Source organism: Somniosus microcephalus, chromosome 5, assembly GCF_052327205.1.
Source record: "Somniosus microcephalus isolate GS21.2 chromosome 5, FLI_Smic_1.0, whole genome shotgun sequence".
In the NCBI taxonomy this organism is placed as follows: domain Eukaryota; kingdom Metazoa; phylum Chordata; class Chondrichthyes; order Squaliformes; family Somniosidae; genus Somniosus; species Somniosus microcephalus.
Genome location: NC_140991.1, coordinates 66694740 through 66719073, shown reverse-complemented (window position 1 = coordinate 66719073; position 24334 = coordinate 66694740). Strand labels below are relative to the sequence as shown.

At 45.3% G+C, this 24334-nt stretch overlaps 1 protein-coding gene across 4 annotated transcripts in view; it reads left to right on the top strand.

The window, feature by feature from the left end:
* The window catches only part of myo3a (myosin IIIA), a 722675-nt gene that overhangs the window by 583531 nt on the left and 114810 nt on the right, over positions 1–24334 (top strand). For all 4 annotated transcript variants that reach the window (XM_085987739.1, XM_085987740.1, XM_085987738.1 and 1 more), the window contains 4 exons: positions 6733–7636; positions 13000–13144; positions 13751–14019; positions 17295–17439. In XM_085987739.1, coding sequence (XP_085843865.1) covers positions 6733–7636; positions 13000–13144; positions 13751–14019; positions 17295–17439 — 1463 coding nt within the window. The remainder of the gene's footprint in view (positions 1–6732; positions 7637–12999; positions 13145–13750; positions 14020–17294; positions 17440–24334) is intronic.

The window sequence follows — 24334 nt, the reverse complement described above, 5'->3', positions numbered from 1 at the left end:
ATCCAGACCACTCATCATATCAAGAACTGCCTCCAGTCCTGCCGCGGTCGCCAATTTGTAGGGGGGCATCCTTTCTGTGGTTTACGGTAATTTACCTTCCTTTACCTGGTTTACGGTAATTCACCTGGTCAGGCAGCCTTTTGCTACTACACTCTGACCAATCCCAAACAGCGGTTTCGAATCGCTAAACTCACCCTTCCAGTTCTGACTGGAGGACTTATAATTAATGATATATATTAAAACGGACAACTGGTCTGGATGTGAGAAAGTCAAACTTTATTAAACTAAAGAAAACTACACCACATGATTTTAGTAATCACTGTACAATTGCTTAAATGGGGGAAGACAGATGGCAAAATGAGGGATAAATGGCTACAATGTTAATTAAACAATCTTAGCAATTTCCCTTAAATTACCACCCCCCCCCCCTTTAACTCCTTACTAGATTGCCTTGCTGAGGAGTCAGAAACCTGCTCACCTGTGGTCCAAGGAAATAAGAGAGAGAGATAGCTTCTCAGGAGCTATCTTTATATCCTGCGAGCTCCTGCTGTTTGGCGCTGAAAGGGTCTGTGTGCAAAATTCGCGCCGAAAAGGTTCGAATACACAAAAGAAAGGCTATGATTGGCTGACTCAAATGGGCTTGGAATGGTTTGTCCCGCCCACGTCCGGAGTTTCTGGGCTAACAAAAGGGAGTAATGGGTGATTCAAAAACCTATTCATTCCCAACTGTTCTCTTTCAAAAGTCCTTTTCCGGAGTTTTGGTGTGTCTCATTGTGTGTGAAGGGTACTGAATGGAGTTGGATTGCTAGGCAAACAGAAGCCCATTGTCCTGCGGTCACCGTAACTGCAACCTAAGTGGATAATCCCTTATGTCAATAAACAAACATCGATTGCTTCTGTAGAGAAGGGAAACTCCCTTTGATTGGCAGGTCTTTCTCACAGACACACTACAAGCTGTACAAGCTGCTTCCTTTTTGTACTTGGCCATGCTTTTTCTGACGGCCAAGTTTAAACCCCTTTGCAATTTACCAAACTCCAGGGAACAATTTTATTAATAAAATGTACTGTCTTAAAGTGTGCGAATTTTTCCACAAAGTTCCTCGATTCCGGTGTTGTCCACGTGCTGTCCATCTCAACACAGCCTTTTGCGGTTCTGGGCATGTTTTAAAACATTGTCCAACCCAGAGACAATTTCCACGATGTAGATTAATATCGCCAGTAGCTTCGGGGTTGAGGGGATTTTGCGAACCCCTATACTGCCTCACTATCATTTGTTTTACACTATCACACAAAGTTAATATCTACCCAGAGTGTGTTAGAAGGTTGAAAGAAGCATGTGAGGTCACAGTGACATTAGAAACCAGAGAGTGAAGCTTGAGCAGTTTACATGCTGGTCGGGTCTTGAGACTATTTACATCCCAAATTAATTTTTTTTTAAATAATTTGCAGTGTTTAGTTTTGATGCCCTTTTTGAACTTTCTCACTGGAGAGTATCCGCTCCATGTCTGGATCTTCCATTACCACCACCTTAGTGGCAGCCCAGTTTCTTCCCATGACTGACTATAGATTGCCCGAAAGAAAGGAGGAAACATTCTAACATCAGGGCAGGATGGAATAGGGCCAGCTTACAGGAAGGAAGCTGTAGGTAACTAAATCATGCACCATCTTTTACCAAATTGTGACAAGCTGGTTTATTTGTCCACTTCCGGCTGGAAGCCTTGCCTGCTGAGCATGCATGTCGGGAAACCCCAGGTATGTTACCTATGATTTTTCAACTATTAATTTTAGTGAGTGGTAAATCTTGGGTAGCGAGGCTGTGATTTCCTGACTTGGGTGGGCAGCAGGGGAAGTTCCCCACCAGCAGTGTGCAATCAGAAAATCTGCCATTTAAAGTATTAAAGAAACTACAGACTAACAAATATATTTATCTATAAAATATTAAGAGTCTTGTATCTCGTGTGCGCTTCCTGTTTGTCACACCTACTTCATGCGTCATAATTTTGTCATGCCTGGTTTTCATGCTATTTAAGGCTTCAATTTCACTATTTGTTTCAGTGGTGCTGATTCAGTCTCCCAGCTGAATCTTCCAGTTAGCTGGCGTACTGACACCAATCTTCAATTATATGCTTGTGCCATTGGCTGGAGTTGATCACATGATTCTGTGACCCCTGACTCCCAGCACTGTTGTGGCTCAGATGGCCGAGCGCCAACGGCAGCTCTCTCCAGATGTGTTTCCCCAGCTTTACTGCTTCGTTGCCTGGGTTTTCCTTCTCCTTTATCTCTTCTGATGGCTCGTGCTGTTTTTCATGCTGGTTGCCTGCTCTGTTTCTGTTCATTTTAGTTTCCAGTCTTTTTTTTGTTAAAGCTCCATTGTCCCCAGTGTTTGTTTTTATTTGTTCCTTAGTCCTGCTATGTTTTCCAGGGTTCCATTGCCAACTTTTTTTCAGTTTGGTTTCCTGTCCACCTCTTTTTTCAGAGACCTGCCTCCCAGCTCAATTTTTTTAATTATTTAAGAACATAAGAAATAGGCGCAGGAGTAGGCCATTCGGCCCTTCGAGCCTGCTCCGCCATTCAATGAGGTCACAGCTGATGTTCTGCCTCAACTCCATTCACCAGCCCTATCGCCATATCCCTTGATGCCCTTACTAGTCAGAAATCTATCGACTTCTGTTTTGAATATACCCAATGACTGAGCCTCCACAGCCCTCTGGGGTAGAGAATTCCAAAGATTCACCACCCTCTGTGTGAAGAAATTTCTTCTCATCTCAGTCCTGAATGACCTACCCTTTATCCTGAGGCTGTAGCCCCTGGTTCTAGATACCCCAGCCAAGGGAAACGTTCTCCCAGCATCCACCCTATCAAGCCCTGTAATAATTTTGTATGCTTCAATGAGATCCCCTCTCATTCTTCTGAATTCAAGAGAATACAGGCCTAGTTTACTCAATCTCTTCTCATACGACAGTCCCGCCACCCCAGGAATCAATCTCGTGAACTGTTAGATCCGTGGTTCAGTGGATAAATAATTACACGGATGCTGTACATAAACAAATAACAGGTCTTTACTGGAGGAGGGTCATCTCTAGACTGGGGTACAGAGGCATGCGCACAGCTTATATACCGGTGTGGTCACTGCCGGTACTACAGTATACAGGGGCTGTAAAAAGTAGTTCTGACTTAAAGCACATACACTACAATTCCTCCCTTTTTAGATTAATAATACCCCCTTAATATTCAAATAACAATTACATTTTTTTACATGTACATTCAATAACAAAAGTCCATTTGTAGATTCAGTCTTTGGGGCGGCTTCCTGACCCTTTCGGGATAGCGCCTTTCCGGAGGTTCTTGTTCTTGGTGCAGAGGCGATTCTGACCCCTTTTCATCGGGTAGTTCATCGGGTTCCACTGCTACTGGGTCTGAAGTAGATGCTACCGGTATGTCGGGTTCATCCCCAGGTACTCGAGACATGGGGTTGACGCCTTCCTGTGACGCTAAGATCTGATCAACGTGGCGTCTCACAATGTTCTCCCCGACATCCACTGTGTACATTAATGGCCCCTGCCTTGTACATATCGTTCCGGGTTGCCACTTCTCTGTTTGATAGTCCCGGGCCAAGACTGGTTGCCCTACATTGAAGCTCCTTGTCGGCTTCTCGTTGATGTGCTCCTGAACGTTCCAACCCTTCCAGCTCTGCTTCGACAGCTGGTCTGATCACATAAGGCACTGGTCTGGCCTTAAGAAGCTTTGGGCTTGCATTTTCCTCTATTTTAATCGTTGCTGTTATGCCTTTTAGTGTTCCGAGTCCCTCCTGGAACACTTATTTTGCAGCAGTTAGCATTTTTGACAGTCGTCCAGGTGTGACGTCGTCATCCTTTTTGGCCTCCACCTTCAGTGCCTGTATGGAATGCCAATCTAAATGTATCTTCCGGATCCATTCACGTCCTAGCAGTGGTGGTCCTCCATTTGGCAATACATATATATCCATTTTAGGTATTTCCTGACCTTTATATGTCACTTTCACCCTTATTTTTCCTTTGGGGTAGACTTTTTGCCCCGTATACGTCTTCAAGACAATCTCTGTAGCTTTCAAGGGTACGTGTGAAAATAGCCGCTTGTAGTCTCTTTGATTTATGACTGTTAGAGCTGACCCTGTGTCCAATTCCATTTCCACTTGGACTCCGTCTATCTTGAGTGTAACCCAGATAGTCTGGTGATCCTCCATTTCGGTTACATTATGTAGTTTCAGACAACCAAGCTCCTTGCTTCTGGAGTCTGTGTCACTTTTCTGTTCGTCTGAACCACTGTCCATCACCTGGTGTACCTTTTTGTACTTCTCCTGTGGAGATTTCTTACTGTTGGTTTTCTTCCCAGACCTGCAGACTCTTGCTACGTGTCCTGCTTTCCCACACTGTCTGCACACTTGGTCCTTGAACCAACAATCTTTCTGGTCATGTGTTGTTCTGCCGCAGCGATAGCACTTCCCTGTTCCATAGGTCATTTCGTTGGTGCCATATTCTTGCGGTCTCCATTGTATCTCTGCAGCGCCCCTTGCGGCTGCTTCATGTGATACTGCCATACTGAAAGCTTTGTCCAGCGTAAGGTCCTTTTCTGATAGAAGCCGTTTCTGGGTTCGTTCACTTTGTAGCCCACACACAAACTTGTCCCTTAACGTGTCTGCTAGTCCCGCTCTAAACTGGCAGTATTTCGATAGCTTGCGCAGTTCCGTTAGGTACTCAGCATTGCTTTCGTCTTTTGTGTTGGTTCCTTTTATGGAACTTAAATCGTTCTGCTATCAGCAGCGGTGTGGGGCTTAAGTGGTCCAGTAGGATTTCTACTATGCTTTCAAAATTCTTGTTTACTGGCTTCTCTGGGGTTATTAGATTTTGCAGTAGCCCATAAGTTTTTGCACCCATGGAATTTAACAGAACCAGTGCTTTATTAGCATCTGGCACTTAATTCGCCCTGCAGTACACCTCAATACGTTCCACATATGTCGCCCAATCTTCGACTTCATTGTCGAACGTAGAGATACTGCCACTCTTCGGCATCCTTGGTTGTGCGTTAACTATCCCCAATGGTGCCTCCCGCGCTTCCCCTTATTCTCCGCTGGTGCAAAATGGCATCTCCCACGTTCTTCCTTCTTCTCCACTGGCACAAAATGGCGTTTCCCGCACTTTCCTTCCTTCCTGCGCTCACCCATCTTCTCCGCTGCGGCTTTGCAAAATGGCATCTCCCGCGCTCTCCCTGCTTCTCCGCGGCTCAATGGCGTCTCCCCTTGCTTCGCCCCGCGGACCCTGATCAGCCCGTAATTCCTGGCTGTGCTCTGCGCATTCTTCTCTTGATATTTGTCAACGCCACTCAGTCTAGAACCCGGCTGTTTCTTACCCTCTCTCTCTCCGGTTTGCAGTATTTTCCTTCTTTCTTACCCCGTCGACGCTGCCCGGCTCTCTCTCTCTGCCGTCGGTCGGCTCCAGCCGCCGCTGCTCGGGGTCTGCTCTGGACCTGTCGTCGGTCTCTTACTGCTCGTTTTGGCTGGGGAACCAAGCCCGGCTCTCCACAGCCTCCCCAGCGAAGTTGGATCTCTGCCTGACTGCTGGGCGGTTGCTCGCGGTCGACACCCATGTTCCTGGACTCGACTATTTTTTTTTTTATGTTGCAGGTAGATTCGCATCAACACTCGTCGCCACTGTTAGATCCGTGGTTCAGTGGATAAATAATTACACGGATGCTGTACATAAACAAATAACAGGTCTTTACTGGAGGAGGGTCATCTCTAGACTGGGGTACAGATGCATGCGCACAGCTTATATACCGGTGTGGTCACTGCCGGTACTACAGTATACAGGGGCTGTAAAAAGTAGTTCTGACTTAAAGCACATACACTACATGAACCTTCGTTGCACTACCTCTATGGCAAGTATATCCTTCCTTAGGTAAGGAGACCAAAATTGTACACAGTATTCCAGGTGTAGTCTCACCAAGGCCCTATATAATTGGAGTAAGACTTCTTTATTCCTGTCTCAGTCTCTTTCTTTTCCTCATCCCGATCCTCTTTGGTTCGGCTCCCCAAGGATTCCCAGGGCGGCCTTTCCCCTGCCTAGCCCTTCTCCACTCACAGAGATTCCCAAGGTGGTATTTTACTCCACCCAACCCTGTCCCATTTCACATGACCAAATTTTTCTCTTCAAAACCCATGTTTGTGGCCCTAACTGAGAACTAAATTTTGAATTCCAGGATCAGGCTGCACTTTGAAATAATTCAATGGTTGTAAAGCATTTTGGGACATGCTGAGGATGTGAAAGTGCTATATCAGTGCAAGTTATGTCTTGTATTATTTTCCTTCTCAAATACTGTGAGACAACTAATGTGAAGCTATCTCTTTCAACTTTGAAAATAAAGTTTTAAGAAAATTCCAGGCAGTACACTGGATCACCTTTATGTTTTAAAGTAAACAAAGAGCCGATAAGACATTTTGTTCTTTACGCACTTTAAAAACTTCACCTATGGAGCTTAAGCATATGTTTAGGCCATCAATATAATTCAGTGCTGTCGCCTAACACCTCTATAAAGCAAGTACTGGTGTCAACAGTACATGCAACATAAAAAGGCCAATCCATTACCTCTACTATAAAATTCTTTACTATGACAAGACAAATGGGCTTGACAGTTGTTTTAATAATTGTCCTTGAAAGTCCCAGAATAAGACTTCCTTTTTTCTTTACTCTAATGTAGAGAGTATGTGATAAAGAATCCATACGAAGAACCAACAAATAGCTCCGATGTGAATGGCGAAGAAGAGGTGCGGGAAACAACAAGAATGGATTCTGTAGGAAAATGCTCCAGGAAGGTGGTGGAGGGTGACAGGAGCAAGGACACTAAAGGTGACATTCTGAGTGGCGACCGAGCATCCAATAATAGCATTAAAGACAAGCATCAGGAAAATGCAAGAAGAGCACCGTCAGACCATACCACGACGGCAACTGATGTGGAAGATGATGAAGACAAAGCAGCAAAAGTTATTCAGAGCAACTATCGTGGACACCGAGAGAGAAAGCGCCTGGAGGACGAAGGAAAGCTTCCTGAGAAGGGAAAGAAGCAAGGAAATCCTCAACAGCAAAAGCAAGAAGAGGTTCAAGTCATGAATAAAAACAGCATAAAAAAGCAGTCAACTGAGGAACTAGGCAACGAGGAAGAGAATGCCAAAGCCGCTATTGTTATCCAAAGTAATTATCGAGGTCACCAAGAGAGAAAGAGACTACAAGAGAACAAGGTGCCAGTTAAAACCAAGGTGTCAGGAAAAAAAATCCAACCACAAGAAGAAATTTTAGCCAGTGAAGATCCAGATGAAGAAAGGGCTGCAACAGTTATTCAGAGCAACTTCAGAGGGCACAAGGAAAGGAAACGGCTGAAAGAAGAAAGGAAGTTCGATGGAAATGGAGAGATGACAGTACCTGAAGAAGCTACACACAGTGAAGAATCTATATTACAGCCAATGAATGAACCAGTCAGTTCTAATGAGGATGAAGAGCAAGCAGCAGTGAAAATTCAAAGTAATTACAGAGGCTTTAAGGAAAGAAAACAAGTTAAAGAATGTACTGAAAGAGAAGGAGAAATGTTTGGTACCTTTTCAAAGCAGGTGGGTGATATCACGGATATTGTTCCTTTTCATCCACGGGACATTAATGCTCAAAGCCCAGCTTAGACAATGGGAATAATATACAGCATTACTATCTGACATACCAAAGAACAGGCCTGTGTTTTGTAAAGAACACTAAGATTGATACCCTAACAAGACAAATCCTTAACCCCTTCACCTTAACTCCTTATCAAGAAATTACCTGGGGTTGACTGTCCAGTCGATGCCAAGGATTGAATGATGCCTAAATTCAGATTGTATTAACATTTACACTATCGACCTCCAATTAGGATACACACAGCTGTTGAGTGAATTAATTAACCCCTTTTTGCTAAATCATCAAAGAAGAAGCCAGACAACAAGTCATAAACAATTGTTTATTAACCTCAAAATCATAAATAGCTGCACTTAACCTGAAAAATTGGGTAGGAAAATAACTAGTAGATAGGGTTAACTAATGAAGTAAGTATTCGAGATTACAAAGGCTGTTCAGTTATGTCACAGTAATTCAGCAGTAACTCATAGAGTTATAACGGCACAGAAGGAGGCCATTTGGCCCATCGAGTCCGTGCCGGCTCTCTGTAGAACAATCCAGTCAGTCCCATTCCCCTGCTCTATTCCCATAGTCCTGCAAGTTTATTTCCCTCAAGTGCCTATCCAGTCTCCCCTTGAAAACATTGAGTATCTCCGCTTCCACATTTCCGTCGGCAGCGAGTTCCAGGTCCGCACCACTCGCTGCGTAAAAAAGTTTTTCCTCACATCCCCCCTGTATCTCTTGCCCAAAACCTTAAATTTGTGTCCCCTAGTCCTTATACCATCAACTAGTGGGAACAGCCTTTCCCCGTCTAGCCTATCCAAACCCATCATAATCTCCCTGCAACCTCCTTTGCTCTAATGAAAACAAATCCAGCTCCTCCAGCCTGTTCTTGTAGCTAAGATCCCCCATCCCCGGGACCATTCTGGTAAATCTCCTCTGCACCCTCTCAAGGGCCAATCCTTCCTAAAGTGTGGTGACCAGAACTGGATGCAATTTTCCAGTTGTGGCCTAACTAGCGCTTTATAAAGGTTCAGCATAACTTCTCTACTTTTGTACTCAATACTTCTATTTATGAAGCCCAAGATCCCATATGCTTTGTTAACCACTCTCTCAATATGTCCTGCCACCTTCAGGGACCTATGCATATTAACTCTCAGGTCCCTCTGTCCCTGCACGCTCTTTAAAACTATGCCATTAAGTGTATATTGCCTCTCCATGTTCCTTCTGCCAAAATGCATCACCTCACACTTCTCTGTATTAAATTCTATCTGCCACTTGTCTGCCCATTCTGCTAGCCTTTCTACGTCTTGTTGCAGTCGATTGGTATCATCATCACTGTTTGCCACACCCCCAGGTTTGGTGTCATCGGCAAATTTAGAAATTCTACTCTGTATTCCAATATCCAGGTCATTTATATATATCAAAAAAATCAGTGGCCCCAGCACTGACCCTTGGGGAACACCACTGTCTACCATCCTCCAGTCTGAAAAACAGCCATTTACCACAACTCGCTGTTTTCTGTCCTTAAGCCAATTCCTTATCCAAGCTGCCACTGATCCACCTATTCCATGAGCCTCAATTTTGTTAACCAGCCTTTTATGTGGTACTTTGTCAAACGCCTTCCAAAAATCCATGTAGACAACATCCATTGCATTCCCTTCATCAATTCTCCCTGTTACTTCATCAAAAAATTCAATTAGATTAGTCAAACACGATCTGCCTTTTACAAATCTGTGTTGGCTTTCCTTAATTAGCTTAAACCTCTCCAAGTGCCCATTAATTTTTTCCTTGATTATTGTTTCTAAAACTTTACCCACCACTGATGTTAAACTGACTGGCCTGTAGCTACAAGGTCATGTTGGAGAAGCTGGATTTGTTTTCATTAGTGCAAAGGAGGTTGAGGGGTAATTTGATAGAGGTGTACAAGATTATGCCGGATTTGGATAAGCTGGACAGGGAAAGGCTGTTCCCACTAGTTGATGGTACAAGGACTAGGGGACACAGATTTAAGGTTTTGGGCAAGAGATACAGGGGGGATGTGAGGAAAAACTTTTTTACACAGTGAGTGGTGATGACCTGGAATTCACTGCCGACGGAAGTGGTGGAAGCGGAGACACTCAATGTTTTCAAGGGGAGACTGGATAGGCACTTGAGGGAAATAAACTTGCAGGGCTACGGGGATAGAGCGGGGGAATGGGACTGACTGGATTGCTCTACAAAGAGCCGGCACAGACTCGATGGGCTGAATGGCCTCCTTCTGTACCGTTATGACTCTATGGGGATGATTTCCTCAATGGGGAGCTTTTAGAGGTGGGACTCCCACTTGTCGGGTTTCAGTCCCGCCTCCATCAATTCTGGACAACCCACGCTATTTTCCCTTGATTGACCTTGTTAAGCCCGCCCAGCGGGCTTAGCAGGCCAATTAAGGGAAAGCCAGTTGCAGAGAACAGCAACGTATGACGTTTCATCTGTCAAAAATTTTTGACAGACGAATTGTCATCGTTTGACAGCTCTGTGAAGCTGTCAAACAGTGACATTCTCTGTAGTTTGATGAGATCTTGTTTTCAAGACCTCATCAAACTTCTTTCTTTTGCAGAAATGAGATGGTTGTTGCATTGGAGAATGCAACGGCCATCTGTCATCTCCAACGCGGAGGTTCAAGACTCTCCACATACACACCGACTGAAGCCTGCAGGAAGAAACAAAGGTAAGTACACTTTTACTAACACTTTGCACTTACCTCAGATACTCACCTTTACACTCTTGCACCCATCACTTACCTTCACACCACACTTTTGCACCCCCCCCCGACCCCTGCAGACCCCCGAATCGCCTCGCTGACCTGGCGGGTTTCGGAGCCTTTGGGAAGCCCACACTTGTGAGGGCAAAAAGGGGATAATCCTATTTTCTGCCTGTTAACTACCTGTTAACAGGCAGTTAATAGGCTTTAATCCCTTTCCGCCTCCAAGGAGACGGGACCTGGCACGGGATGGCTACGCGCCTCCTGGCAAGATGGCATGGAGGCGGGTTGGGGGTGGGTTGGGCACCCGCCCCCAAATTCTGCCATTTTCCCGGTAGTCCCGCCTCCATACCCGCCTCCCCAGGGCTGGCAAGATCGCACCCAATGACTCTATGACATTGTACGTTTACATACATGCATTCTAAACCCATTTTTGAATTTTTCATAGTCTTTTTTAGTCTGCTCCTATCTAATATGGTACTACTTCCACCTCTAGTACTACTTTCTTCTCTAGTACTATTCAACACACTCACTCTTTTATGCACCTTATTCCTCTTTTCTACTCCTATATGCTGGTGCCCATCCCCCTGCTAAGCTAATTTAACCCCTCCCCAACAGCACTAGCAAACCTCCCCACGAGAATGTTGGTCTTGGCTCTGTTGAGATATAACCCGTCTGGCTTGTACAGGTCCCACCTTCCCCAGAAATGGTCCCAATGCCTCAGGAACCAAAAGCCCTCCAGCCTGCTTCATCGCTCCAGCCTCACATTCATTTGTTCTATCCTTCTATTCCTGTACTCACTAGCACATGTCACCTGGAGTAATCCAGAGATTACTATCTTTAAGGTCCTGCTTTTTAATCTCTCTCATAGCTCCCTATAGTCTGCCTGCAGGACCTCATCCCTCTTTCTGCCTATATCATTGGTACCAATATGGACAACGACCTCGGGCTCTTCACCCTCCCTCCTCAGAGTGTCCTGCAGCTGCTCAGTGACATCCTTGACCCTGGCACCAGGGAGGCAACATACCATCCTGGAGTCACGTCTGCATCCACAGAAATGCCTATCTGTTCCCCTAACCAATGAATCCCCTATCACTATTACTCTTCCACTCTTCTTCCTCCCACCCTGTGCAGCTGAGCCACCCATGCTGCCGTGGCCTTGGCTCTGGCTGCTCTCCCCAGGGGAACCATCACCCCCACCAGTTTCCAGAACTGTGAACCGGTTAGAGAGCGAGATGCACTCTGGGGCCTGGTCCTCCTTCTCTGTCTGGCTGTCAGTCATTCCCTCTCTACCTGCACATTCTGAGGCTGCGGGGTGCCCACTTCCAGAAACGTGCTTTCCAAGTATTTCTCAGCCTTGTGGATGCACTGTAGTGACTCCAGCTGCCGCTCAAGCTGTGAAACCCGGAGATCGATTTGCTGCAGTTGGCGACACTTCCTGCACACGTGGTCGTCCAGGCCGCAAGAAGCGTCCAGGATTTCCCACATGGCACAGGATGTGCAAATCACGGGACTGAGCTGACCTGCCATGCCTCTATTTACCAGACTATGGAGTTAATTTAGCAGAAATAAACTTAAAACTTAACAAGAAACACTCAACAGCTACCCACCAATCAGCACTTCCCTCTATTAGATAGGCTATGATCTACTTAGCAGAAATATACTCCAAACAGAACAAAAAAAAACTTACCACAAATACCCTATACTCAGTTCTCAGCTCCCTTGTGCCAGCGACACCTTGGAATTCTGATGTCACTCCTTCGTTGTGTCACTTGCCGACTGTCCCCCTCGCAGGTAGTCTGCTCGCTCAGACTCCCAGGCCTCTGCTCCGAGCTGCCTTTATCCCCGGTCTCCGACTCCGTTCCTCCAGCAGGTCCACTCGCTCAGACCCTAACTGCTTGCTGATAATAACTTAATTGTTGAGATCAGTGTCCAAGATTGATATAAATTGTTGAGATTAATTTAGGATTAGACTCCTTAGACAGCTGACAAGCTAACATCATTAGCTAGCCTGTCTATTCAATAGGTTAAAGTCTATATGCTTGTAGTTAGAAATGTTTCTAGAACTTATATGATCTCGTCCTTATGAGCTGGTGTAGATGAACTGATTGCCTCGTTTTTCTCTGAGAGGATGGTGTTATTCTTTTGAGACATCGAATTGATGAAACTCCATCTGTAAAGGTTCTGCCAAGTTTCTTCCTGGTTTCCCCTAAAGATAAACCAAGTGAAACTCTGGAATATCTCTCTAAACTCACATCCTGCATTGTACATCTTTCACTAATTGCCATTCTTGGCATGATACTTCCATGTACTCAGCAATTGGGGAGCCATGGCATTTCATAAAGCTAATTGCATTTGTCTCTATCTGTACTTATTCTTCTAAACCTCAGTCCCATTTGCAACCAAATAATTATCCAGTTCTTTCTTTCATAATTTGAGGAAACATTTTAGATAGTGGCATAAAGATGAAAGACTCACTTCAGGATGATTGTTTTTTATTCCTAAAAAGATATTGTATATTTACATGGAATGATACACAATCTACTTTTTTTTTTTAACCAAAAATGTTTTTGTTCTTATTGTCAGATAACAAAACGTTCTGATGAATTCTTGATTCTCCAGAAGAAGCTGAATGATGCTATTGCCTCACACTGTCTGAGATCTAAGGGCCAGAATCCACAGCCTGTGAAAAAGCAACCAAATGGGAGACCTTTGTCACAGTCTCAGCCAGGTTTGTCTGCTGTTGCCATTTACTGTAATATGCTACAGCAATAGGACGTTTAGTGGGAAATCAGCACCAGAAGAAACAGTAGGTTGCACTTTCATCGTGCTTTTCCCATATCAGAATGCCCAAAGACACTTTACAGGGGTTAGGTTGAGGGGAGGAGGTCAGAAACCTAAGCAGGAAAAGGGAGAGGAGTTAGTGGAACTGATTGAAGGTGTAAAAGTTAGATTTGGAAAAGGCTTTTGAAGGTGGTGAGAGAGGTAGAAAAGCAGGAAGGTTTGGGAAGAGAGTTCCAGGGTGCACGCTGAGATGGTGGAATGAAAGGAGCAGGGTATGCACAATAGATCAGAGTTAGGAGAGTAGAAAGTGCAGACAGAGACATGAGATTGAAGCAAATTGCAAAGCTAGGGACCAACAAGACCATAGAGGGATATGAACACCGGTGTAGGGATTGAGAAGAAAATCCAAAGATCAGATATTCCAGAAAAGGTAGCTGTCACATTTCAGAATCATCTGACCGTTTTCTACAGAAAGGATTTGAAAATAGGAGTTACTTTTAATGTTTTGTTCAAACAAAAAATATTTTCACATCTTCTTTTTAAAATGCAACAGTTATTCAGAGCAACTTCAGAGGGCACAAGGAAAGGAAACGGCTGAAAGAAGAAAGGAAGTTTGATGGAAATGGAGAGATGACAGTACCTGAAGAAGCTACACACAGTGAAGAATCTATATTACAGCCAATGAATGAACCAGTCAGTTCTAATGAGGATGAAGAGCAAGCAGCAGTGAAAATTCAAAGTAATTACAGAGGCTTTAAGGAAAGAAAACAAGTTAAAGAATGTACTGAAAGAGGAGAAATGTTTGGTACCTTTTCAAAGCAGGTGGGTGATATCACGGATATTGTTCCTTTTCATCCACGGGACATTAATGCTCAAAGCCCAGCTTAGACAATGGGAATAATATACAGCATTACTATCTGACATACCAAAGAACAGGCCTGTGTTTTGTAAAGAACACTAAGATTGATACCCTAACAAGACAAATCCTTAACCCCTTCACCTTAACTCCTTATCAAGAAATTACCTGGGGTTGACTGTCCAGTCGATGCCAAGGATTGAATGATGCCTAAATTCAGATTGTATTAACATTTACACTATCGACCTCCAATTAGGATACACACAGCTGTTGAGTGAATTAATTAACCCCTTTTTGCTAAATCATCAAAGAAGAAGCCAGACAAGTCATAAACAATTGTTTATTAACCTCAAAATCATAAATAGCTGCACTTAACCTGAAAAATTGGGTAGGAAAATAACTAGTAGATAGGGTTAACTAATGAAGTAAGTATTCGAGATTACAAAGGCTGTTCAGTTATGTCACAGTAATTCAGCAGTAACTCATAGAGTTATAACGGCACAGAAGGAGGCCATTTGGCCCATCGAGTCTGTGCCGGCTCTCTGTAGAACAATCCAGTCAGTCCCATTCCCCTGCTCTATTCCCATAGTCCTGCAAGTTTATTTCCCTCAAGTGCCTATCCAGTCTCCCCTTGAAAACATTGAGTATCTCCGCTTCCACATTTCCGTCGGCAGCGAGTTCCAGGTCCGCACCACTCGCTGCGTAAAAAAGTTTTTCCTCACATCCCCCCTGTATCTCTTGCCCAAAACCTTAAATTTGTGTCCCCTAGTCCTTATACCATCAACTAGTGGGAACAGACTTTCCCCGTCTAGCCTATCCAAACCCGTCATAATCTCCCTGCAACCTCCTTTGCTCTAATGAAAACAAATCCAGCTCCTCCAGCCTGTTCTTGTAGCTAAGATCCCCCATCCCCGGGACCATTCTGGTAAATCTCCTCTGCACCCTCTCAAGGGCCAATCCTTCCTAAAGTGTGGTGACCAGAACTGGATGCAATTTTCCAGTTGTGGCCTAACTAGCGCTTTATAAAGGTTCAGCATAACTTCTCTACTTTTGTACTCAATACCTCTATTTATGAAGCCCACGATCCCATATGCTTTGTTAACCACTCTCTCAATATGTCCCGCCACCTTCAGGGACCTATGCACATTAACTCCCAGGTCCCTCTGTCCCTGCACACTCTTTAAAACTATGCCATTAAGTGTATATTGCCTCTCCATGTTCCTTCTGCCAAAATGCATCACCTCACACTTCTCTGTATTAAATTCTATCTGCCACTTGTCTGCCCATTCTGCTAGCCTTTCTACGTCTTGTTGCAGTCGATTGGTATCATCATCACTGTTTGCCACACCCCCAGGTTTGGTGTCATCGGCAAATTTAGAAATTCTACTCTGTATTCCAATATCCAGGTCATTTATATATATCAAAAAAATCAGTGGCCCCAGCACTGACCCTTGGGGAACACTACTATCTACCATCCTCCAGTCTGAAAAACAGCCATTTACCACAACTCGCTGTTTTCTGTCCTTAAGCCAATTCCTCATCCCTCTTTCTGCCTATATCATTGGTACCAATATGGACAACGACCTCGGGCTGTTCACCCTCCCTCCTCAGAGTGTCCTGCAGCTGCTCAGTGACATCCTTGACCCTGGCACCAGGGAGGCAACATACCATCCTGGAGTCACGTCTGCATCCACAGAAATGCCTATCTGTTCCCCTAACCAATGAATCCCCTATCACTATTGCTCTTCCACTCTTCTTCCTCCCACCCTGTGCAGCTGAGCCACCCATGCTGCCGTGGCCTTGGCTCTGGCTGCTCTCCCCAGAGGAACCATCACCCCCACCAGTTTCCAGAACTGTGAACCGGTTAGAGAGCGAGATGCACTCTGGGGATTCCTGCCCTACCTGCCTGGTCCTCCTTCTCTGTCTGGCTGTCAGTCATTCCCTCTCTACCTGCACATTCTGAGGCTGCGGGGTGCCCACTTCCAGAAACGTGCTTTCCAAGTATTTCTCAGCCTTGTGGATGCACTGTAGTGACTCCAGCTGCCGCTCAAGCTGTGAAACCCGGAGATCGATTTGCTGCAGTTGGCGACACTTCCTGCACATGTGGTCGTCCAGGCCGCAAGAAGTGTCCAGGATTTCCCACATGGCACAGGATGTGCAAATCACGGGACTGAGCTGACCTGCCATGCCTCTATTTACCATACTATGGAGTTAATTTAGCAGAAATAAACTTAAAACTTAACAAGAAACACTCAACAGCTACCCACCAATCAGCACTTCCCTCTATTAGATAGGCTATGATCTACTTAGCAGAAATATACTCCAAACAGAACAAAAAAAAACTTACCACAAATACCCTATACTCAGTTCTCAGCTCCCTTGTGCCAGCGACACCTTGGAATTCTGATGTCACTCCTTCGTTGTGTCACTTGCCGACTGTCCCCCTCGCAGGTAGTCTGCCCGCTCAGACTCCCAGGCCTCTGCTCCGAGCTGCCTTTATCCCCGGTCTCCGACTCCGTTCCTCCAGCAGGTCCACTCGCTCAGACCCTAACTGCTTGCTGATAATAACTTAATTGTTGAGATCAGTGTCCAAGATTGATATAAATTGTTGAGATTAATTTAGGATTAGACTCCTTAGACAGCTGACAAGCTAACATCATTAGCTAGCCTGTCTATTCAATAGGTTAAAGTCTATATGCTTGTAGTTAGAAATGTTTCTAGAACTTATATGATCTCGTCCTTATGAGCTGGTGTAGATGAACTGATTGCCTCATTTTTCTCTGAGAGGATGGTGTTATTCTTTTGAGACATCGAAGTGATGAAACTCCATCTGTAAAGGTTCTGCCAAGTTTCTTCCTGGTTTCCCCTAAAGATAAACCAAGTGAAACTCTGGAATATCTCTCTAAACTCACACCCTGCATTGTACATCTTTCACTAATTGCCATTCTTGGCATGATACTTCCATGTACTCAGCAATTGGGGAGCCATGGCATTTCATAAAGCTAATTGCATTTGTCTCTATCTGTACTTATTCTTCTAAACCTCAGTCCCATTTGCAACCAAATAATTATCCAGTTCTTTCTTTCATAATTTGAGGAAACATTTTAGATAGTGGCATAAAGATGAAAGACTCACTTCAGGATGATTGTTTTTTATTCCTAAAAAGATATTGTATATTTACATGGAATGATACACAATCTACTTTTTTTTTAACCAAAAATGTTTTTGTTCTTATTGTCAGATAACAAAACGTTCTGATGAATTCTTGATTCTCCAGAAGAAGCTGAATGATGCTATTGCCTCACACTGTCTGAGATCTAAGGGCCAGAATCCACAGCCTGTGAAAAAGCAACCAAATGGGAGACCTTTGTCACAGTCTCAGCCAGGTTTGTCTGCTGTTGCCATTTACTGTAATATGCTACAGCAATAGGATGTTTAGTGGGAAATCAGCACCAGAAGAAACAGTAGGTTGCACTTTCATCGTGCTTTTCCCATATCAGAATGCCCAAAGACACTTTACAGGGGTTAGGTTGAGGGGAGGAGGTCAGAAACCTAAGCAGGAAAAGGGAGAGGAGTTAGTGGAACTGATTGAAGGTGTAAAAGTTAGATTTGGAAAAGGCTTTTGAAGGTGGTGAGAGAGGTAGAAAAGCAGGAAGGTTTGGGAAGAGAGTTCCAGGGTGCACGCTGAGATGGTGGAATGAAAGGAGCAGGGTATGCACAATAGATCAGAGTTAGGAGAGTAGAAAGTGCAGACAGAGACATGAGATTGAAGCAAATTGCAAAGCTAGGGACCAACAAGACCATAGAGGGATATGAACACCGGTGTAGGGATTGAGAAGAAAATCCAAAGATCAGATATTCCAGAAAAGGTAGCTGTCACATTTCAGAATCATCTGACCGTTTTCTACAGAAAGGATTTGAAAATAGGAGTTACTTTTAATGTTTTGTTCAACCAAAAAATATTTTCACATCTTTTTAAAATGCACCTAAATAAAAAGTGGTTAATAGGCTAAATGGAGGGTTTTTCCTCATAAACAATAAACAAGTTGTTAGCTTGTCTAAGTCATCGAAGAACACCTCACACCCATTGTTCCTTGATCCCTATTTGTCTCTGAAGAGACAGATAAATAGAGAGAGATCTTTAAAATAGGGAGGCTGCGAGCACAGTCAGGCTTTTAAACAGAGAGCTGCAAAAGCTTTAGGCAGGCTCAGAAAGCCAGAAATGTTGCAGGAATAGTTAAAAGGCACATACCCAGATTTTGAAGGCTTCTGCCTGGCAGGAACAAGGCAAAAGCCATCTGAAAATCTTAACAAAACACATACCACCCCGTTCCTGCTGCCTATCAACCTGCCGGCATTTCTGTTGGGGAATTAATTCACATGGGCGGCCCAGGCAACCCGCCTGTTACAGCAAATGGGCGGCCCAGGCACCCGCCTATTACAGCACATGGGCGGCCCAGGCACCCGCCTGTTACAGCACATGGGCGGCCCAGGCACCCGCCTGTTACAGCACATGGGCGGCCCAGGCACCCGCCTGTTACAGCACATGGGCAGCCCAGGCACCCGCCTATTACAGCACATGGGCGGCCCAGGCACCCGCCTGTTACAGCACATGGGCGGCCCAGGCACCCGCCTGTTACAGCACATGGGCGGCCCAGGCACCCGCCTGTTACAGCGCATGGGCGGCCCAGGCACCCGCCTATTACAGCGCATGGGCGGCCCAGGCACCCGCCTGTTACAGCGCATGGGCGGCCCAGGCACCCGCCTGTTACAGCACATGGGCGGCCCAGGCACCCACCTGTTACAGCGCATGGGCAGCCCAGGCACCGCCTGTTACAGCGCATGGGCAGCCCAGGCACCCGCCTGTTACAGCGCATGGGCGGCCCAGGCACCCGCCTGTTACAGCGCATGGGCGGCCCAGGCACCCGCCTGTTACAGCACATGGGCGGCCCAGGCACCCGCCTGTTACAGCACATGGGCAGCCCAGGCACCTGCCTGTTACAGCGCTCACAGCTCACCAGCAGCAACCAAATGAGGCCCAGCCCTCAAAATGGCTTGGGCCTCGCAGCAGTGACTTCAGGCAGGCAGCGCGAGCACTCCTCTCACCGCCTGACTTTAGCCCTCTCAAATTGAAAATCGCGTAAGATGAGGTAACATGGGCAAGTGTGGCATTTTTTTTGTATCATTGTTCATGGGTAGTTTGGACAAAGTGAATCTGATTGTAACTGTTCTTCTGTATATTCACCCACTATGAAGTGAAGTCGTTTAACTATTTGTATTAAGCCTTACCTCACCAAGTGTTTGCTCGGTCTGTCTCCAGAGAGATTGAAGTACACATGCCAAAGACGTGAATATCCAGACCATGTCACAAGGGAGCATTACTGTTACACCACTGGGTTACACTGTCGTGCAAGTAGATATATGGCAGTGTGCGTCAACTCCCACTGTATCTTTTAAAGCATTTTTGCTTGTTTTTGCTTCTGTCTCACCTCTTTTTTAAACCACGAAAGCCTAAAGATAGCACATAGCAGGTGCTGACATCGTTTAAGCAATGCCCTAAAGATCTGTGTAATCAAGCAGTTCTGGTGTAACCTGCACTAATGCGCTGGCACTGAGGTATTCTGAAATAGGTTGCAATAGAGTTGCTAATTTAAGCAACAAAGAATAGATTAAATTGATACTCCATATGGAGTGAATACACATGTAAGGGCAGACTTAGATTTTCAGACAATGCAGCCCCCTCAACTGTAATAATTTATTATTGCACATATATAAACAGTATATGGCCAAGTATACAATAGGCTATTTCTGGAATAAATCACCTCCTTAATTATGTGAGTAATATGAGCAAAGGGATAAATAAGCCGGTATTGAAGCAATCAGGAAATTCTACAAGATTGCCTATTACGAGTGTCATCTGGGCTTTCCCATTGGCAGAAGTTGCTCTTTACAACCAAAGGCATTAATCATAAGATGCCGGAGCTAAGTCTATCTTACATCAACAACATAGGTCACATCTTCATGTTTATAATTAACATGTTAATCTGAACGATAGTTGTCAAAACACGTCTTCACTCCCCCTCCCCCCCCGTCCTTTATTCATTGAATGCAGTTTGTTGCCTCATTCCTGCCCAGAAGATTATGGTGTTCTCCGTGCGTGCAGCTCTCTGAACTGGCTCTTTCACTCGCTTCCATACGCCTCCGAGCATTTCCTAGCTGCAAATGTTATGCTTTAGGATTACTGGTCAACTCACAATACCCCTTCCATTTGAAACAGATAAGAAAACAGACCACTAATCTAATAGATGTAGTAAAAATATAGTTAAAAACCTCAGGTTTTACTAATTCTGTTATTATAGCTGTAAATGGCTGGGAGAAGACAATGCAGATTTTGGCAAGTGAAAACAAGCAGTGCACACAAATGGTTATACTGCAGATACCTGTCTCAGCATCTGTATAGGTCCATGCTTAGCCAGCAAACCCAAGTTATGGTACTGACTACAGAACTCTGTGCATGGGATACGCTACTTCTTAATGCTGTGAGCGAGCAGTGACAGTGACCCTTACAACATTGTTAAGTCTGTCCAATGGATCACCAGGACACTTTCAAATTGTGGCTTCACACCAGAATGGAATCGTCCTGCACTCCATGTGAAGCCCAAGCAGTGAGAGAGTGCCTACGTGAGATGGTCTCGCACATTTTTGTGCACTTGGGAGACGGACCACTAATGGCACTGTATCAAAATATCTATAAGATTTTAAAATGTCTACAATGATAGGTGGATGTGTCCCTCAGACTGATCTATGCTTATGCGTACGGTCAGCGGCCATTCTTCCTCGGTGTTGAATTTCAAAATGGCAGCAGTTGCATGAAAATCTTTTCAAATGCTAATTTTATTTTCAACATTCTCCCTTCCTCTCCTGAAGACTCTGGCCGTGAAATTCAATAAAGCCCGAAAACAGGCGGGGGCACTGTGGGGGGGAGATTTGCTCGCCCCCATTTAAAAAGCACAGGCAGCACATTAATTTGGTGCTGCCTGCTAATTTAAGTGATTTTAGCGTACAGCCCAGCGACTATCGTGCTGCTGACAGGCTGTGTGCTCAGCAGGAGACCCAAGGTTGCGTTGCTGGAGCGACACTGGATTTCCTTGAAGCAAGGCTGATAGTTTTGAAGGCAGTCTCCAGCCCTTAAGGGTTAACTGCTATCTGGAAAAAAATTAAAAATCATTCCAAACTAGGCAGTCTGCAGCTCTTACAGCTGAACTGCCTTCTGCACATAAAAAAAATCGTAAAAGTGCTTCAGCACTAACACATATGGCTCAATAGGCCAGGGAAAGGGCACCCAGGGTCTCACATGCAGCACTCCAGTTTTGTGCAGGAGGTCAACACTGGAAGCAAGGTCCTCTACCCACAGGGGGCCAACAGAAGCTCCAGAAAGAATGATGTTGGACCAGATCACCGAGGCAGTCACTACCACCAGTGTCGCCCCCAGGACCTGGCTCCAGTACCCAAAGAAGTTTCATGACCTCTGGTGAGTGGTCAATGTCAGTGAATGCATCTTCAAAAGCCATCTCCTACCAACTGCACCACTAGCCTCACACACTGCTCAATGCACGATCCCCACCCGCCGCATCACTCACCTACCAACAATTTCTACCAAACACGAGGCACACCTCACATTCTTAGCTTCACCTCACCCCCTTGGAGAAGATGGTGCTGGCCATTCTTGGCAGGGGCATGGCTGAGCCCTTGGCCAGCGGCGGGCTGAAAGAATACAAGATTCTGGTATCCTCATACGTTATCCTCCTTCTCACATCCCACTTCCCCCTCATCCCACAATCTCTTCTGATGTACAAACTGCACACAGTGTGAGCATGCACCTCTTGCTTTACCCCCCGCCCCTCACCACAACCCTACCCTTGTGCCTTCCTCATTTCAGACACCCAAGAAATGCAGTCTGCCTGGCCAGTGGTTGACCAAAAAGAGGGAGAGGAGAGTGAAGAGGAAGAAGAAGAAGAAGAAACTCTGTCATTCGATTTCACGCTCCCAGTCACCAGCTCCTCAAGGTCGTCCTGCAAGGCCATCTGCAGTGTCCCCCACTGAAAGTCAGCAGCCTTCCACCAGCCAAGCTGCAGCCACTGGGGTAGCACCGCGTGGCATCACTAGGATAGGTAAAGGCACACACAAGACAGTCACTAAGGGAATGCACAAGGGTGATTAGTTGATTTTTTGCTGTAATATTGGATGCATATACATTTAAAGTTAGATTGGAAAGTTTGCTTTTTGGTGGCTTTTGTCCTGGCCAAGAGGACGCTGTGATGGTCGGTAACAGAGGGAAGGTAAGGTGTGGGATGAATGTTGAAAGGGGAATTGGGGTTGTAGTCACTGGTACCGCAGGCGGATGATTCGATCCCGGATATCCCGGCCAGAAAGGGGCTGTCTGGGTTGCCTCCTTCCTTCCACTTCCTCCTCTTCTGCTTCTTCCTCTTCCCTCTGCGAGCAGCTTTACCCCTTTGCTGCCTCTGCTTCATCTCCAAGGGTGACTGCAACTAGAGCCCCCAGGGCTGTGAGCAAGTGGTGTTCACAGAGGCCTTCCTTTAACATCCAAAGCTTTGCAAGCGTGCAGCAGCACTCCCTGTACTACCTGCACACTTTAACAACTTTTTTAATGTATTGCACCAAGCCACTACTCCAATAAAATGTTAAAAAAAAGTCCAAAAGCTGAAATCGAAACTTATCTGAAAGCTGTGTGTGTCCCTTTAAGAAGCAGCACCTCTGCAGTACTGCTGCATGTATGTCCTTCTGTGCGTGGTTTGGAGAGGCCGGTATGGAGCGCGGCAACGCTTAAAATTGCAGTCGTGCGTCAATTCAGACGTTGCACGCCGATTGACATCACAATCTGCATACTTACAGGTGAGAGGCGAGCGCAGGCAACGGCAACGCTAATGACCTCTCCAAAATGGCGGCCACCGTGTTCCGTGTCGGAAGTGGGTGGAAGCGAAGCGGCCGCCATTTTTTCAACAAAACCGGCCTTATCGGTGGGCGCTACACCCCCGAATTTCGCAGCCTCTGACTTTTACTGGAGTATGGTTCTACAGATTCTAGTATCTCCTCCAATTGGCTGTTTAAAAAAATATATTTACCGGCCCAGATACTAAGTGTTGGAAGACAATTTGATTGTGGGAGACATCATAGCTGACCCCAATTCTATCCTCCCCCAACATCCACACACTTGCATTAACCAGTATGGGCCATTGGATAGTGACTGGCTTCGGAAACCCTGGCTGATCTTTCCTGTCCACAACTCAGAGGTGCTGGGCCAATTGAAGCAGCAATCCACTGCTAGCCCATCTGATTAGCTCATTTAATATCGACCATTAGCACTGACCTGAAAACTTCCACTCTCAAGGGCTCACTTCCACACAGGGCAGTGAACTTACCAACTGCGCCTTTGGGAGAGTTCTAGGAAGTACCATTACTAATAATTTATTTATGTAAGTTGTTACAAAATGAGGTTATGTATTGGATATCAAAAGCACAAATGATTCTGGATAATAATGAGGACTCCTCCAATTCTGGTCTCTTGAGCATCCCCAATTTTAATCGCTCCACCATTGGCGGTCGTGCCTTCAGCTGCCTCGGGTCTAAGCTCTGGAATTCCTTCCCTAAACCTCCCCACCTCTTTCTCCTCCTTTCAGACACTCCTTAAAACCTACCTCTTTGTCAAGTTTTTGGTCACCCGTCCTAATATCGCCTTACATGGCTTGGTGCCAAATTTAGTTTGTTAATCGCTCCTGTGAAACGCCTTGGGACGTTTTACTATGTTAAAGGTGCTATATAAATGCAAGTTGTTGTTGTTGGAAAGGATGGCAATCCCAGTGTATCATATGGAAAAATCTGTCAACAAACCGATGTCAGTGGAAAGGCTCTCCAGCCACTGTCATATGCAAAATATCACAGCTCCCTGAGGCTGCAGGGAGGGAATCAAAAATTAAATTCCTTCTGAGCCATCTGTTTTCCTTTCCAATCTGTGCTCTCAATGACATGACACAGGCAATTTATTTTAAACAGCGGCAGTTTAAAGGAATGTTATAATATAACAACCGAGGGGGGTGAGATTTCTCTTGATACACAGATAGTGGTAAATGTGAGTTGAAGTTTTTGCCCTTTTTTTTTAAGTAATCACAGGAACATAAAACTTTATTCTGTTCCTTCTGGAAGCATACATGAAAAATATATCGGTTTGGTAAATCAAGGAGCACCTGCAGTTATAAGTAGCTT